Genomic DNA, 19,038 nt, shown 5'->3' with positions numbered 1-19,038 from the left:
ATCTAACATTGCTATAAAATCAAAGCCACATGTCTAACCAAGTTGTGTTCCAAATTTGCAGTTGATATCACAAAAAAATGAGCCTACTAAAAGGTTTTAAAGTACAGTTTCAATGGTAATGCAGTGTCCAATTTTAAAATGGATTCTACATGATGAATTTTGAGAATTTGAATGATACCTACTTTGTGATAGGGAAAAATGGCAATAAAAAAAATAAAAATAAAATAAAAATGTGCCAAGTGTCTACGATAAACAAAGTATCATCAATACCAGTGTTTGGGTCTGTGGAGATTACTGATAGATTGAATGACATCAAATTTTCTGCAGCATCCTTCCCTAGAATTCTTGGAGATGATAGCAATGTTGTATGACATCATACGAGTCAGTTGCAGCACATGCTCATTGACTCTCATTACCTCATAAGATTAAAATGGCCATTAATGGCCATACTTAATGCCTGTGGATGTCAAAGAGGGCCTCATTATGAATGTTAGGGAATTTATGATTCACATTCATTATATTTTTAAAAGCTGTTCTTTTAAGACCAGCTTTCCTTCACACTTTCTCAAATTACCCATTAATGTATTAATCAATCTTCTGTGGAGATTAATAGTCGACTAGACTTTTAAGCCACTTGAGACAGTAAAAGCAAGCGAAGAAAGAGTAAAAATAGTTAGGTTCAAAGGTAACGAGAAGTAGAACATGTCTTTCAAACTTCTGCGTCTTTCTGCTTTTGACCTTTCACAAAAAGTAGTCCACGAGGTAAGTCAGGTGAAAGAAATGATTATGTGTAGGATGAATTAAACATATTAAGCCAAAAATAAAGACTTTTCTCTTTCTAGTGAACCAAGCGTGAACATCTTAACTCAAATCATCTTGTTTGATATGTTGTAAATGACTCTAGGCTTGCCCCACATGGACATTTTATTGTGGGTCTTGCGTTTTATTAAAAGCCCCAGCTGGAACCATGTATAGTCCTCAGGCAAAGACAAGGAAAGCCTTTTTTTTTTCTTTTTCTTTTTTTCCCTTCTTGGTAGAGATTTAAAATAAATGTGAGACAGTTGCGATTTTATAGAGAGAGGAAGATACCGCAGTGGCACAATAAACAACAAAATAAGTAAATTGACAAGCTGCTTTCACTTTGAGCATGTTGAAGTATTTAAACTCTTTCAGTATGGCATCATTTTTATTTGATGACCAACACAGATGGAGGATACACACTTTAACCCTATCATGCCGAACTAATGTGCATTTCAGCTTTGTTGATGTGCAGCCTCAGTGTTTAGCCCATGCAAATCTTTCTTATTAAATACAGGAAGTATATTTAATAAAATGATTCTTTTTATCTTTTGTTTGTGCATCTCCTCCTAGCAAACTTTCATTTGCACTCAAAAATGATTTTTTGAAGCTGTTCACTTTATTTAAACAATTTATTTTGATTTAACATCAGGTTTCTGATTCAAATGTGATTGCTTCATGTTAAATCGACTTGAAACAGTTAATATTTGATTTAATTTGATGTTTTCATTTTGAAATATGTTTCAATCAAGTAACTCAATCAAACAGGACTTTCACTTCATGCTTTGCAAAAGGGCTGAATTGAGAGAGTAAATGTTGAAATAAAGTGTTATTTTATGCCATTTATAGTAAAATGAGAAAATGGAGGGATCTGTTAATGTTAAATGTTGTATTATGTTGGTATTTAAAAGATTCTGTTATGTTAGTGGTTTTGGGGGTTACCTACTAAACAATAAGCGTTAATTGTGGGATTATCTAAATTAGTCAATTTAAATTAAAACCAATTATTTAAGTTAAAATAAAATGATTAATTTAAGTTAAAAGAACACCATTGATTCTAGTTAGCTGTACATGGTTGATTCTATTGGGTTTTATTTGTTTCAATCACATGGAAGTACTGTCCATGATTGAATCATGTTCAGCTAAATATCTATTTTTTTGAGTGGATTGGTCAATGAACTCTTCAGTTATTGAGCCTCCGTCTATTCATTAGCACATATTCCTCATTTATTGATTTATTGATTTATTTTGTTCAGAGAAGATGCTGAGTAAAAGATGAAAGTGAAATGCTATCATATTTAATCAAGTACAATGTAACAGCATAATTTAAAGGCATGATTTAATAGCTAATTACTAATTTCATACAACTAAACAAAAATAATAAGCTTTTATGGAATTTATAGTTAATTATTTTTTTATTATATCATTAGTCATATTTTTAGAGGTACCTTTCAGCAACTCCTTCTGAAAATCTTTGAGTTATTGAAGGCTGATGAGCAGTGACAGAAAATATGTTTGAAGATAGAGAGATAATATATATATATATATATATATATATATATTGTTTTTTTTGTTGTTTTTTTGTTTTTTTTTTGCCTGTGGGCACACAAATGCCTCACATATGGAGGCTGCAGTCCATTGAAATGATACAATCCACATTCTCTCTCTCTCTCTACCTCTTTTTCAAATTGTGCCACGAGGGACAGAAGTACTTTAATGAAATTGTTTTTGTTTTGTTTTTTTCCCCGGCTCTTCTCATACTGAATATGATTTGAACACAGTTGAAATGACTAATGGGAAATAATCCGCAGTCTTTCCGTGGCTCCATGACATGCGTCTTTTGGGGTTTATTACTAGATATGTGTATTTGTGTGAGCTGCTCTGCTGTGTTGTATTTAATTGGATTGTTGGCTGGTTTTTGTGTTTGTCCGAAGGGTCAGCATTTGAAAAGTCATATTATGATCTCAAGTCTAATTTTACGCCTTATAGGCACTTTCATACATGCAGCTACAGTATTGCTCTTGATTAGACCTCCAATCATTCTAATCAAGATCATTTTCTCAGAAAGTATTTTCAGATAAGTGCTTTAATATAATTTCAAGGAAGACATTCATTAAATTGTCTTAAAGTCACAAATTGTTCAGATACATGTAATATTCTCCATATTTTAACACACTAAAATCACTGGATGTTATAGCAACAATATGTGCAAAAAAGAGAGCACACTCTAATCTTGAAGGCAGGGCAATTAGGCTTTTGAAAATCCTGTATCACTATAGGATCTTTCCATCCTGTAACTGACCAAGAAATAGCATTTGATGGAAATCATAAGACATAGTACCCTTACAATAAAAGAAGTATACTTCAAGTTCATTTTATCATGTATACTTAAGTAATGTTCAAGTACATTTTTAAGTATACTTCATTTATATTTCTGAGAAGTATATAAAAAGTAGACTGAAAGTATACTTTCTTATTTTTTATTTTAAAAGAAGTATACTAATAATACACTTGAATAAACTTTTTCGTAAGGTAATGTATACAGTTATCATCATAACTCTCTCTACTGAATTTCAATATTGTTTCCTATTTCTCAAGATTAGGAAACAAAGATTAGCGATATCTGTCTTGTGGTGAATAATGTGTCCGGACGCTCAGATGTGGCTCAGAAGTAATGAGCTCAATAATGCAAAAATAAATAAACCCAGCCCCGGGGTTTCAAACAGACTGCGCTGTCCTTGGATCAGAGAGAGTTGAGGGTTCAAATGTGATTTGTCATAGATAGTGAATGAGCAAGAGCACCGGCACAGGGCGAACACTGAACTTTCTCTTAAAAGACACACTAGGGCTGAGTGATCTACTGATGATATATTCACAGCCATTTTGTTGGTCATACATTAAGCAGCAATGTGAATAAATATTGTGATGAGGTTAATTAGTTTTTTCTTTGGCCATTAAGTTTCCTAAGGAGGGATTCATTAGATTAGTTTCATGATTCTTTTTGATTTAAACCTCAGTGGCCAAAATTGTGTTACATTTCCATGAATCAGACTCACTAATGAATCAGTTCAAAACTTTGATTCAGCAATTCAGCTCTCAAAAGAGTCATTTGATGATTCAAAAATGTTGATGGACATCCGCATCAGTGTTGTTATAGTTAGCTAAAGCAAAAGCTCTTAAAAATCATTTAATCAAATTAAATATAAATATTTTTCTGAAAAACCTTCAGAAATTGTTGCCATGGCAAGTTACTGAAACTAAAACTGAAATAAAAATGTATTAAAGCTATATCAAAATATTATCAAAATAAAAATGACAAAGGCACATAAAACAACTAAAATTAAAATAAAAAAACAAAATCTAAAATTAGAAGCTAATTCAAAATATTAATAAGTACTATAATAGTATATAAATAAACTAGATTTAACTAGATTTTAAATGTGGTTTATTTCTTGCATTAAACATTTTGAATCTAATTGATTGTTTGGTTCAATAATCTGGTGGGGAAAATAAAACACCATTTAAAGTTATTTGAGAAAATACATCAATATTGACATATATATAAAACATCATTAAAATCATTAAAATTATTAGTATTATTATTCCTCTTTTGGCTTTTACACAAAAACCTATCACACATTCAGACATCATAAAAAAATGTTCTGTTCAATGGCAGCAGTTCAACAAGAGCAAAACTCACTGGAAGGTTGGAGCACTTTTTGAAGGCAACCTTTTTCCTTCTGTTTGAAACTTCTCTAATTTGCTCACTCTTTCATGTTTGCTATGTGAAATATAAAGCAGGAGACCTTGTGCACAGCAGTTGACCTCCCGTTGTTTGGAAGACACAATGGGATAATTGGAGCCTTGGGCCGGATACTAGTAGAGAAACAGCATGGTTTTACTGACAGGTTGAGCCTGACATATGTCTCACTTATCGCTTCACTCCTGACACAATACAAGCTAATTACTACATATTTCTGCTCCTAATTAAGCCTCACTAATATGATCTAATTACAGCTCTGCCCACGAGGAAGTGAGGTTAGTTTTACATTCCTAAATAAAGACAAATTCAGTCTAGGTAATAACCTTGGCCTATAAATTGTAAGTATAAATGATCATCCACTATTTAACTTGGCTCTAAACTGCATGTTGTACTACTGTGTGATAATTGAAGTTGTTAAGGGTTCAGCCAAGCAAAACTTATTAGCACACTAATTAGTTAAGTCATATTCACCACTGGGGGTAATGAGTACAGTTTGAAACGCTTACTGCAAAATATATTCTTTTTCACATACAGTAATTATTCTTTTTAAATGAGTATTCAGTATTTATTTTGTGGTGGAATAATGTCTTAATAATTACTGAATATTACTTTAAAAAAATATTACATTGAATGCTTGATTCTGATTTGTTGACAAACATTCTAATGTACAATTTTTTTATTTTTTAATAAAAACAGTTCCATATCACTTCACATCAGTGTTTTTCAGTTATTTCAGTAAAGGTCCTTACTGCATACAACATCAAAAGAATCAAAACCCACAAAGATACTGATCAAGCAAACTTTATTTTTTTAATAATTCATTGGCCTGTCATCAGTTATTCCTCAGATATTCTTTTCCCTATACAGCCGGTGACAAATATGTCATTTATATTGTATTGTATCGTGAACATCTTGAAGGTAAAGGTCAAACTCAAAGGTTGCTAATCGAATGCTGCATGATTCTGTATCAGGGTTTTGAACTCGGCTACAGAATGAAAGGAAATAAACATCATCTATTATGCTATTACTGTTTTTTCTTTAGCATTCTGCAGACTGCATCTGTTCCAAGTATTTCTTTTGAGTGACTTGAAGTGCCTTTTGCTATGATGCTTCATTGCATACATAACAGCTCACATTTTTGTTTAGGAGCACTTGTTCAAAGTTAAAAGTGAATTGTAAAACTTTTTGGTTTGACATGTAATGTAATCGAATGAAATGATCTGCATATTACTTATATTAATCAAATAAGTTTGATAGATGCTAAAAAAAATAATTCAAAGACATTATTGTGGCAGTAAACATTATAGAAATTGGACTTTGAAGTCAATATATTGTTAGCTTTATTTACATACCGCTGAACAAACGTCTATTGGCCTACAGTTGCCAGTAATGCATTTTGCAAAATCTGTCTGAGGTAGATTTGACTTTTCCAGGTATGTGCTAATGCACACAATAACAAATATGTGAGGGCACATGGCTCATGAATATTTAATGAGTTACTGGACACTCTCAGAAGGTTACCCAGCAACATCTGCAGAACACAATTAATATTCACGTAGTATCCTTTAATTTCACATTGGAGTAGAATGCACTGTTGAAACATAATTTGCATATAAAGGAGGATAAATTAGGGAGCTTTTTTTGATGATACCTGTATTATATCAATCAATAAAATTTACCAGTGCGGCCAAATAATTTTCAATGGCTAATGTTCATGCCATAGAGCCCTGCATATGCTGTTCTATCTCTGTGAAAGAACTCGCTGAAAATAATTTCAGCCTCACTAGAAGTTCATTTCAATTGTAAGTCATGGGTAAAGCTTGTGTCAGCCAGTTTGACTACAAGAAAATCAAAGCTCACCCTCAGGCTGCTCCAACGTAGTCTCGCAATGGTGGAAAAAAGCTGCCATTTTCAGTCATCGTAGCTGTTAAACACAAAACATGGCTTTATAACTAAAAATCAGATTCCCTTACTTTTGCAAATTGCAGTTTTTCCGAGAGCATTCTCTTGAAGAATCTGCTGTTTGCACATTATCTCTGCCTGAAACTTGAGTTACATCCCAGTTCTCTATTTCACTGATCATTGTTTTTTGCCTTCTCTTAAAGTGGATAAAAATGAAATTACTGTCATCATTTGCTCACCCTCATGTCATTCCCAACCTGTATAACTTATTTTTTTATGCCACACAAAATAAGATATTTGGCAGGATGTCCAAACTGCACTTTTCCATTCGATGAAAGTGGATGGGGACCAGGGGCAGCCATTGCAATGAGCTTAAATGTTAAAAAAGATTACAAACATTAATATTTAGACGAAGAGAGAAAGATTTCATCCATTTCATCAATTTGACGATTCTTATTCTCATGGGTAGGAAAGGCGGCATCTCTTTTGTCCTCGTTTTATCAAGTAATTACTCCAGTCTTTGTCTGTAGGTTGCCTCATTGGGCAGTATAGCTGTTATTCCCTTAGTTCCTGAGTTGAACCTGAGTATAACTGAGATAATGATGATTGCGCTCCATGCATATTGCTAATTTGTATTCACAGCGATTTGTTTAATCCATTTAAGAAGAAGTGCTCATGACAGCAAGGTCAGTTGAGCCGAGTAAATTCAGTCGTCTCAACTGTAATTAACATCTTAACAATGATGGCATACAATGTGCTGCCATATTTCGATTTCTTATAACTGATAGCTGCCAAGTCATCCAGTGCTACTTCACAGTTTTTTTTTTTATTTATTTATTGGCCATGCATGAGCATTTCATTTTACTCCAAAAGTGCATGCAGCTGAAACATTGTAATGTTTTATTATCCTGACATTTTCATAATCCTATATTTTAATTAAGTTTTGGTCAGTGGGTCAATGACAAATAACACAGAAACTGAAAAATCTTTTGAAAATCTATAGTTTAGTGCCAAGATCTTAGAAATGTACTCTTTGTATTCATATTTGTATGTTTTGAAAAACGTGTATTGCTTTTCAAGAAAGTGACTTATTGAAAAGCAAAAAAAAAAAATGTTGTTTTATCCATTAAAAAGTAATAACATTTTACTTGAATACATGCAAGTTCATGAAACATTTTCAAATATATTTTTAAAGGTTAAACTTTAAAAAAAAAAAAAAACAAATATAATGAATTATTAATTCATAAATATAATTGTTTTGGGGGAGTTGCATCATGAAATTTTAAAGCCTGAACTGACCTTGACACGGGGTCTTTTTTTCCCCTAAAAAATAATAAAAGTCTTTCAGACTAGTTAATAAGGTTTTCTTTTCAAGAATTTAAATTCTGTTTTTCTTCATTTTGATACTTAAACCCTTATATTTTTGACTTCCTGTCCCCCCAAAAAATGTATTTATTTTTTTTTAAATCCAAACATCATAAAAACTTGTATTCAAATTAATGCATGTTTGATTTGCATTTATGAAATGTAAAAAATTTTTAATAAAAAAATGCATCTGTACCAAAGAGAGCATCATGTCATTGACCCTGTATCAGTTCTAAGCTGAGCATCATGGTTTTGTACCGTAGCAATCATCTTTCGTCTTTTTTGCTCCCTACAGAATGAATACACGTGTCCCAGACCATTACCTGGAGCTTGGATTGGAGACATACCCACCATACACTAAAGGGAATGTTTTGTACCACAAAATAATCCACCGGCAGAGGATTTGTGCCTAGCTACATTTCATCGATAGCATCAAGCTTTGTTCTCATGATACCACTCATGCTGTCAGTGCTTCTTTAATGGATTGTGCTGGATATTACAAACGGACATCTGAGAGACAGTCGGAACAGATGCCTCAGATGTATATTTTACTAAAACACATTTGGATGCCTCACTTTGTACTTTAATGCACCTGGATACAAGTGTCAGGCGGAAGTCGTCTACGGTGGGCCATATGGAGCAGGGTTATATAATGCTCAATTAAAGAGCAATGGAACATACCAATGAAAGCTATCCAGCCTTTGATGAATCGCCCAGCGTCATTTGACGTCTGTGTGAACCTATACATAAACTATAAACTTTGTTAATATACTCTCAAATTTAGAACTCACTCTTTCCTTTGTTATTTAATGTAAATCCTCGGAAAATTTGTGTATCAGAATAACTAAATAAAATGACTGAGTTAAAACCTTTATATTTGCTGTCTAATACTGGATTTGTTATGCTTTGGCTTTCTGCAAACCTCTTTGTACAGTTTTATTTGAGGAGATTCTCAAATTGACATGCCCTTCATGATGGTAGAACACTTCATGGTGTTTTATGGAATAATTTAAACATGAAACATGACTTCTGATGTCACTGTCAACACTGACTCAGTGTTTGAAATGTGTGAGTGTAAATATGTAGTCTCATTTTATTGGAGAGTGTGTAAGCAAATGTCAAGATCTGGATATAGAGAAATCGCTTTAAGTGCTAGTTTCAAGGCGAAGTGTGTCATTTGGTGCCACTAGTTGTGCAGAAATGATACACTTCATCTTTAAAACTGTATGTGTGATGGAGAAGCAGGGTGCGATTTGTGAAAACCCAGAGGGGGGATGTTTTGAAAAGTTTGTTAAAAACCACAGTGGAGCTACTATTTTTGGCAGCTGTTACAGAAACATTTTTACAAAAAAAAATTTGATTAAACTTTGAGATTTGAAGTATTAGATAGCTTATATATTTGCAACACTACAATGACACTAATCATTCTTAATTTCTGATAGAAATGCAAAATCAATCAGTAGTTATTAATAGAATAACGAGACACAAACCTTTACATTCAATCGCGTTTGGTCCCATTTATTTTTGATCGCAGTGCATACACATACAAACTTTTAGTCCAAAAGTGCGCAAATTTGTAGAAATACACGTTTACCTCAGATTTCATTAGCTAGAATATAAGCCGGGCCGTACGCAGGGTTTCATAATTACCAAGGTCAGAAAATGGGGTTTGCTAGGGGTATATGGGGGCATGCTCCCCCGAGAAAATTTAGATTTCCCTGGTGTACATATGTGCATGTTTAAGACATTTTAAGGCCAACAAATTTTTAGAACAATAGCTTTAAAACCATGTCAACAAATACATGCATGCACAGTTTTGATGCAGATTTAATCGCATGTTTGGTAATTTCATGACTTAACTTACAACAGAACAACGACGGTCATTGCTCGTAGTTTATTTTGCGCTTTATTTAAGCTATAATAAAGCAATTATAAAAAAATAATTCAGCAGAGGCAGGGATACAAAGACCAGAAGGGGGAAGCCCACCCCCCACCCCTACAAATCGCACCCTGTGGAGAAGGGTCATAGAGAGCATGTGTGTGAGTGTATTGGGTATTGATTTGTTCAGGTTCCACCTGCCCCTCAATCTTGAAATGTTGCCATTTGAAAGTGTAATTTACTTTTATGCTCCCCCACTTTAATTTAATAATTACACTTTTGTAACAAACTGTATGAATTGTACACCACCAAGTTCTGTTTTATAATGAGAATGTTGTCAAAATCAATGGTGAGAAATATACATTTGTCAAATGGAAATTAGTATTGATCAACTTATTCAATTTTTATGAATTTATTATTAATACTTTGTTTAGCAATATGGATTTCCCCAGAAAAAAAAAAAAAAAAATTGAAAATGTTACAGAGAAGAACGGAGTAGGCTCAGCAAATCATTTTTCACTTGTTGAGCATTTAAAGCTCATTTGTACATTTAAACAACTGTAATTAGGTATAATTCAGATGTAATCACAAATATACACTACCAATACACTACCAATCTGTACAATTTTTAAATGTTTTTGAAAAAAGTCAAAAATTTAAAATAACTGTTTTCTAATTTATTTTCAAATTCAATTCCTTTGACGTCAAAGCTGAATTTTCAGCATCATCACTCCAGTTTTCAGTGTCACAGAAACTGCTCACTGCTCAAGAAACAATTCTTATTATTATAAATGTTGAAAAAAGTGAAAAAAAGAAACCAATACTTTCATTTAATTAGGACACATTAAATGACAGTAAAGAAATTTAGGTATAATTTTAAAAAAACTTTTATTTGAAATAGAAATATTTTTTTTTTTTTTTTTTTTTTTACAATTTACTAAAAAAATGTATCACAGTTTCCACCAAAATATTAAGCATATAACTGTTTTCAACATTGATAATAATAAGCACCAATAATAATTAAGCAGAAAATCAGCATAGAATGATTTTTTTATGTTTTTATGTTTGCATAATGTAGATGTGTGGGGGCAAGGCGTTGTCCTATGCTATTCTTTTAAGATCTTCTCTCCAGATACACTTTATTGCTTTATTGCAGCATGCTTGATCTCAGTTTCGTTTAGCAGGAAAATCAAGCCTTACAACATCTATATAATATATATAAGGGGTGCCCAGATAACATGTCATCCACTTATCGTCTGAAGGGACTGTAAGCAGGCGGGCCCCAATGCATGGCAAAGAGACACAGCGTCTCGTTCCCTGTTCTCAGGGAACCATGGTTACATGCATAACCTGAGACGTTCAATTTCGAAAGGGAACTCAATGCTGCGTAAAGACGCTAGGAGAATGATATACCCATGCTACCATGCTGAGGTGAGTGCATGCCAACAAAGTGGCAGTGACAACTGTCAGAATCCTGCAAATTCAAATGAAACGCCAGACCCACTCACCCTACAGGTCACATCTAGTCTCTCAGTGACAGCGCTCCTGGACATCAAAGCCTCAGCTACAGGCCTAAAAGCAGCCTTCACATTTACATATGAAGGCCTGGAACCAATAGATTAGAAAGGGCACAAAGCATTCAGCACGTGCTCTTACCACACACATGGATTTTAAAAAGAGCACAAAGCACTCTGCACATGCTCTTACCATACACATGGAATTATACCTCATACCTTGAGGAGGCCCACTTGGGCCTACTACTGTAGATGAACATAGCCATCAGCTTGTGACACCCACTAATAATAAGACCTTGCTGACAGATACCCAACGATACCCAACCGCAAGGGACTCACATCAGGGTGGCCTACAGCAACCAGCTACTGGGTATCAAGTCTTAACTGGCAGGGTTTCCACGATGCAAATACCTGCATCGAGGAAATTTTGGTTCCAGGGGCCCCTAAGGTCACCCACATCAAACACACTGGCTGAAAAAGGTCGATGCTAGCTGCCATGCACCCGCTTAACGGGGGCTGGTCTTCAGGGAGGCCTGTAAAGGCCAACAACCTGATAGCTAGTTGTTTGAGGCCTTCAACACTGGGGCTTGCCCACATGGAGGCCTGCTAATATGCAGGGAGGCCTGTTAGGGCCAACTACATGATAGCAAGACTCGCTAGCTGTCTAAAGGCCTGCCACCCTGGGGATCACCCACAGAAAGGCCTGCTAATACACAGGGAAGCCCGCTAGGGCCATCCATCTAATAGCAGACTCGCTAGCTGACCAAAGCTTCTTCTTTTTTTTTTTTTTAGCTGCCAGTTACCCACATTGCTGGGGACTTGCCATAGCAAGGCCTGCTAAGGTCTACTATCTGAAATCAAACCTACGCGCTTCTACAAGAGAACCCATACTGCTGTTAACTAGCCTCCAAGGTGGCCCGCTAAGGCCAGTTACCTGGCAGCCAGTTAAACAGGGCTAAATGTAGCAACATTGATGGAGCACATCTCTAGGGATGCCCATCTAAGGCCAACGACCTGATAGCAAGACGTTGCTCTAAATACCCAGAGGGGACTCGCCTGCAGGGGCCTGCTAAGGCTACAACCAGCGGCAAGTCTTGCTTGGAGACTCACTCGCAAGAGACCTGTTAAGGCCTACTTGTCTAACAGCAAGTCTAGCTAGCTGCTAAACACTCCCCAAGAGACTGGGGATATCTAACAGGAAGACCTATCAGGACCTGACTACCTGCCAAAGGCTGGTAGCTGTCGCAAGGCCCAAAGTGCTGGTGACTACTCACAAGGAGACCTACTGGGGCCAACTATTTGGAGCATGCCTTATTGCTACCACATCCACCTGATGAGGGCTCACTACAGAGAGGCCTGCTAAGGCCTACTATCTGATAAAATACCTCAAAGCTACTAGAAACCATTTCATGGGGGCTGTATACAGGGAGGCTTGCTAAGGCCACTACCTGACAGCACATATGCTGGCTGCTAGGAGCCCAACATGGTGGGGACTCACACTGAAGGGAGGTCTGTAAAGCCTACTGCCTTATAGCAAGTCTAGTTGCAAAAATAGTGAATAAACAGCGCCTAAGCCTGGGACCTATCACATTGCTCACAAGCAGTGTACTCAGTAAAAAGCACATTTTACCCTCTAAGCGAAGTACAACATATGCCAGATTCCCTGCAGGAGGCTCATTTGGGCCAACTACTCCAGACGAACACCGGCGTCAGCTCGTGGCAATGCTCGGGCTACAAGGGAGCGTACTAAATGACCAGCCCGAAATGAAGGTCAAATACTGCTCAACCTGAGCCACAACGGTGAAGGGCAGACAAAAACCAGAGCTATAAGTGAAGGACTCATATAAAACCTTGTATTTAACAAGGGAGTATGGTTCACATGACCCTGAGAATGTTACAGGGTGAAGGCATACCTTAGCTACTCCAAACGCAACAGAAACAGTATCTGTATCAGTAATCAGTATCAGAATAGGCCATTGCCTAGGTGAATGGGGGCCTGTTTCCTAGAAACGGCCACACAAGATCAACCTAACACTTGAATGTCAGTTCAGTGGTCTTAGAATAGTCAAGCTAGGGCTTAACAGTAACTAGCTTCTGAAAAGCAGAGCCAAAACAAAGAGCAATTATTTCTATTTGCAAAGAGCACCAGCCTGCATTAAAGAACCCCACTGCAGGAGGGGGCGGGCCTTGGCCGAACGACTCTCACTGAGAGGAGGCCAGCGCTAGGGATGCACCAAAGGCAGAAATGCATAGCAGACTGCCCAAAATTCCTAGCACTAGGCCTAGGCCAGCTATCAAGGCGACCCTAATGAGGGCCAGCCCAAAGCATAAATCTACCTGGCACGAGCGGGACCGGACCACCAAGCCCAGATGCTGAACTCTCTTCCCTCGAGAAGAGACCCAGACGAGAATGGAACGTTCTTAAAGGAACGCGCTCACAGTTTGCATAGGCAGCTTCCTCGAGAACTTACCATGCATGCTCCTCCCCCAGACCCCCGCACCACTTGTGTGTGTGATCTAGTGTCAGATAGCGAGGACACAGATCCACACACTTAACACTCTGAGGTCTGAAAACGCGCCAGCGTTTTTTCACATTGCAGCAAAACAGACTTAAAATACTCCCGTCATTTTTTGTCATAGAGACATAAGTAATATATCAATTGAAACTATAGAATATCTTCTTTTATTTGTGTACACTCAGAGTAAAAACACAATGTTGTGCTTTTTGTAAAATAAAGAAAACTAACATGATGCGTGAGTTCTCCTCTCCCTCTGAACGAAGTCCAATCTGATAGTTCTCAGAAAATGAACAGTAACTTAGTGAATACTAATGACAAAAAAATTACACTTATGTCTAAAAAAACGTTAAGATGTCAGGTTTTAAATCATGTAAGTCAAATCGAAAACAAACCTTCTGTGTTTATGTAATCTGTATGAAAAGAAAGCCATGTCAGAAGTCCGTGATTCAGCTCATGCGGCCACGCCCATGGAGCCAGCGCTATTCAGTAGCAAATTCAGAGGCAATACATGCATTCATCATCTCATCAATCGTGTATTTATTGTCTTGAAAAGTGTTTATCTGGATGTAAAAGTCATGGTTATGGAGCTCTAGAAGACATGCAGTTAGTTCCTGTTTTCTTTTTTTCTATAGATGAATTTTAGATGAGTTTTTGTTTCTTTAGCGCCCTCCAGCTGCAGTATGAATTGGAAACTCCATTCATGGAATAGCCTCTTCTTCTTTTAGATGAATTTGTGGACTAAAAATGCACAGAGAGCGCCCTCTGACTTCAAGTATGAACTGAAAACACCAGCGCTCATAGTAATGACAATGAATATTAAATAAATATAACTCCTCTGTATAGAAAATTGACATAAGCATATGAGAATCCAATATTTCTCCAAATGTGCATGCTTTTAAACTAAAAGCCTATATTCAGACTCTTTGCATCACAGAAATACATTATATTTTAAAGTATAATATAAAACCATTACTTTATATTGTAATAATATTTTTCTGTATGTTTCATATATCATGATGAGCTTGAGACATCACAGAAGGTTTTTTTCACAGCCTACCTGACTGAAATGCCTCATTAATATGCAAGTCATTTCAGCTCATTACTATGCAATTCTTTTGTCTTCTCAGGTGAGAATGGTCCATTATTCAGTGATGATTCACGCCTCCACGCATACTGTGTTTCTTGGCAAAAAGTGTCTTACCAAAACTAAATCAATATATTGTTTTATATGAAGGAGTAGGCAGCATAATTTTTACATAATTTTGAAGCAAAAACTCTAGTCTACAACCTCCAATACCCTAAAGTATTGTAAACACAGATGTACTATACTTTTTTTGGCCTTATTTCAGTGACTTAAGTTTTTTGTTTTTTCAATAACCACACATAAATGTTATTCCTTCAAAAACACAAACATGTACATACTGTCACAGACACGTCAGGTTCCACCTCACTGCAGTACCCACGCACTCAATCACCAGCCTTCTAATCACCGCCACCTGCACGTCATTACCCTGCAATCACCAGCACCATAAAGCCACCACACTCACACACACTCACTGTCCGGTCTCGTTCGCACTACATGTTATGTATGCTAACCTTAAGGACTCCCAAACGACTTACCTACCTGCTCCAGCGATCTCCTTCATCTCCTTCGTCTCCTGGTCTCCCTGTGTGCAAACCTACCTGTGTGTGTGAGTGTCTCCATCGTCTCCCTCAACTGCATCTCTCATCCAGCATCTGCAAGTTTAAAAGGACAGTATTATTTCCCATTCATCTCTCATCACGCCATATCTGCCTATTATCATACTGTGCTCTACGGTTTGCAAATAAATACTTAACTGGATTGCTTCTACTTCAGTCTCCGTGTCTCTGTTGTAACAGAAGACCGGACCATAACAACTTCACAGTATGAGCACCAACGACCCGTTTCAAGAGCTCGTGGACACGCTGCGCCGAGCACTCACACCACAGCTATCGTCATCTTCCTCTGGCAACGCTTCCACTCCAGCACCAGCCAGCACCGCTTCCTCACCTGCATTCACCGCCAGTCCCATGGCCAAACCGGCGCCCTACTCTGGATCGGCGGAGGAATGCAGCGGATTCCTTCTCCAATGCGAACTGGTCCTGGAGATGCAGCCGCAATTCTACACCACCGACACGGCTAAAATAGCGTTCATCATCTCGCAATTGCAAGGTAAGGCCCTGCAATGGGCAGACTCTCTGTGGACTCAAAAGGGCCCTGTGGTCAGATCTTACTCGGCGTTCGTCTCTCACTTCCGAGAGGTCTTCGGGAGACCTCTGACGGATTCATCGACTGGTGAGAAACTCTATAATCTAAAACAACGTAATCTCTCTGTTAACGAATATGCCTTGCAGTTCCGAACGCTAGCCGCCACCAGCGGATGGAATGAACAAGCTCTCATCACATCATTCCGTCAGGGGTTGGAACCCAATATGCGGCTGCATCTCGCTGCATACGAGGACTCCATTGGACTGGAACGCTTCATCCAACTCGCCATTCGCGTGGGGTCCCGTATGCAGTCGTGTCTCCTAGAGCACCAGGGCCAGTCAACCATCACCAACCTCCTCCGTCGGTCCGAACCCGTCAGCTCTCCAGAACCAGCCACCGAACCCATGCAGATTGATCATTCTCGTCTCACCACTAATGAGAGACAAAGAAGGCTGACCCTGAACTTATGTTTATATTGTGGATTACCGGGGCATGTCATCTCCACATGCCCAACCCGTCCTCCTCGGCCCGTGGTGAGTGCAATTTTTCCCTCTATCCAAAAAATGAAACCACTCACTACTGTTGTAATCCTTACTGCTGCAAACACCTCTGTTCCAGTGGTGGCGCTCCTCGACTCAGGGTCAGCAGGAAATTTCATCTCTGGTGCCCTATGCCGACAACTCAACCTCAAAGTCTCCCCGTCTCCGACTAGCTATCAAATCCACTCCATCACGGGCAAACCCCTGAGCCGTAAGAACATCCGTCATTATGTGGGACCTCTTCAACTCTGTGTCGGCATCCTGCACTCGGAGAAGGTACATCTGCTGGTTCTGGAGGAATCCACTGCTGACGTGGTTCTAGGGCGTCCGTGGCTGGAACAACACAATCCCACCATCTCTTGGCGCACGGGCGAAATCCTGAAGTGGGGCGATCACTGCTTTCCCGACTGTTTTCCAGCGCTTCCTGTTCCAACGTCTCCACTCTCCAAGTCTCTCTCCATGAACGCCACCTCTATCGAAAGCCCTGTCGAGAAACGCTCCGTGGATGTTCCCCCGGACTACGCCCCCTTCACACCGGCCATGGGACTGTGCCATCGATCTGCTACCGGGTGAACCAGTGCCTAGGGGACGCATTTACCCCCTATCACTACCGGAGGAGAAGGCCATGGAGGAATACATCAAAGAGGCACTCGAACAGGGATACATCCGCCCGTCTACTTCCCCTGCTGCTTCAAGCTTCTTTTTTGTGGCAAAGAAGGACGGAGGCTTGAGGCCCTGCATCGACTACCGTGCCCTCAACAAAATTACTGTCAAATTCCGCTACCCACTTCCCCTCGTCCCAGCGGCCCTGGAACATCTCCGCGGTGCCACTGTGTTCACCAAGTTGGACCTCCGCAGCGCGTACAACCTCATCCGGATACGTGAGGGGGACGAGTGGAAGACCGCCTTTGTCACGCCCACCGGACACTATGAATATCTCGTCATGCCGTATGGCCTAGTCAACGCCCCCTCCGTATTCCAGGATTTCATTCACGAGGTGCTCCGGGAGTATCTCCACAAGTTCGTTCTGGTATATATTGATGACATCCTCATCTACTCCCGGAGCTTGGCCGAACATCGCCACCACGTTGCGGAGGTCCTTCAACGCTTACGACAGTTCCACCTCTTCCTAAAAGCTGAGAAGTGCTCTTTCCACCAACCCTCCGTACAGTTTCTAGGATACATCATTGACCACAGTGGCATCCGGATGGACGAGGGGAAGGTCACCGCTATCCAGTCCTGGCCCACTCCATCAACTATCAAAGAGCTCCAACGATTCCTAGGATTCTCCAACTTCTACCGCAGATTTATCAAGAATTACAGTACCATCGTCAGTCCCCTCACTAACTTACTCCGTAACCAGCCCAAGTCTCTGTCCTGGTCCCAACTTGCCACCAACGCCTTCGAGACCCTGAAAAGAGCCTTCACCACCGCTCCCCTCCTCGTCCACCCTAACCCGGACCTACCATTCATCGTGGAAGTGGACGCCTCCACCACCGGAGTGGGAGCGGTCCTTTCCCAGCAGCAGGGGACGCCAAGTAGACTCCATCCATGCGCCTTCTTCTCCCGCAAGCTCAACCCGGCGGAGGTCAACTATAACATCGGTGGCCGCGAACTCCTGGCCGTCAAGCTTGCCCTTGAGGAGTGGAGGCATTGGTTGGAGGGGGCTACTCATCCGTTTCAAGTTCTCACTGACCATAAAAATCTCGAATATCTGAAGGCTGCCAAAAGACTCAACCCTCGCCAAGCTCGCTGGGCCATGTTTTTCTCTCGATTCAATTTCTCCATCTCTTACCGCCCTGGTTCTAAGAACACTAAAGCTGACGCTCTGTCTCGCATCCATTCCCCTGAGGACAAGCCCGAAGAGCCTGAAAAGATCCTGCCGGAGTCTATATTCGTGAACCCTATCCAGTGGTCCGAAGAAACCATTCCCTCCTCCAATGCCTCCACACGCACTCCGCCGGGTTGCCCCCAAGGCTTGCAATACGTCACACGGGCACGTCGCACTCCACTTCTGCACAATACCCACTCATCACTTGGCACTGGTCACCCGGGGGTCAATGAGACCCTCTCGTTGCTCAAACAACGCTTCTGGTGGCCCAACATGGCCAACGACGTCAGAAGGTACGTGCAGGGCTGCAGGGAGTGCGCCATCTCCAAAAGTCCACGCCATCTTCCCACCGGCAAGCTACTTCCTCTGCCCGTTCCTGAGCGACCCTGGTCACACCTGGGAGTGGACTTCGTCACCGACCTCCCTGAGTCTGACGGTCACACGTGCATCCTGGTGGTGGTAGACCGCTTCTCTAAGTCCTGCCGTTTGATACCCCTGGAGGGTCTACCTACCGCTATGGCCACGGCAGAGATGCTATTCAACCATGTTTTTCGCTATTATGGAATACCTGAAGATATAGTCTCCGACCGAGGACCTCAATTCATTTCCCACGTCTGGAAGGCCTTCTTCTCCCTCCTGGGTGTGACCGTCAGTCTGTCATCTGGATACCATCCTCAGTCGAACGGGCAGACGGAAAG

General features: G+C 39.6%; 1 protein-coding gene across 1 annotated transcript in view; it reads left to right on the top strand.

Moving 5' to 3' along the window:
* The window catches only part of lrrtm4l1 (leucine rich repeat transmembrane neuronal 4 like 1), a 43,514-nt gene extending 34,855 nt beyond the window's left edge, over positions 1–8,659 (top strand). The window contains exon 3 of the mRNA XM_067399403.1: positions 8,124–8,659. Coding sequence (XP_067255504.1) covers positions 8,124–8,189 — 66 coding nt within the window. The 3' untranslated portion in view covers positions 8,190–8,659. The remainder of the gene's footprint in view (positions 1–8,123) is intronic.
* The last annotated feature ends 10,379 nt before the right edge of the window (positions 8,660–19,038 follow it).

Source organism: Chanodichthys erythropterus, chromosome 10 (assembly GCF_024489055.1).
Source record: "Chanodichthys erythropterus isolate Z2021 chromosome 10, ASM2448905v1, whole genome shotgun sequence".
Lineage (NCBI taxonomy): Eukaryota > Metazoa > Chordata > Actinopteri > Cypriniformes > Xenocyprididae > Chanodichthys > Chanodichthys erythropterus.
The sequence above is the reverse complement of the archived record's forward strand: the minus strand, read 5'-3'. Positions and strand labels throughout refer to the sequence as shown.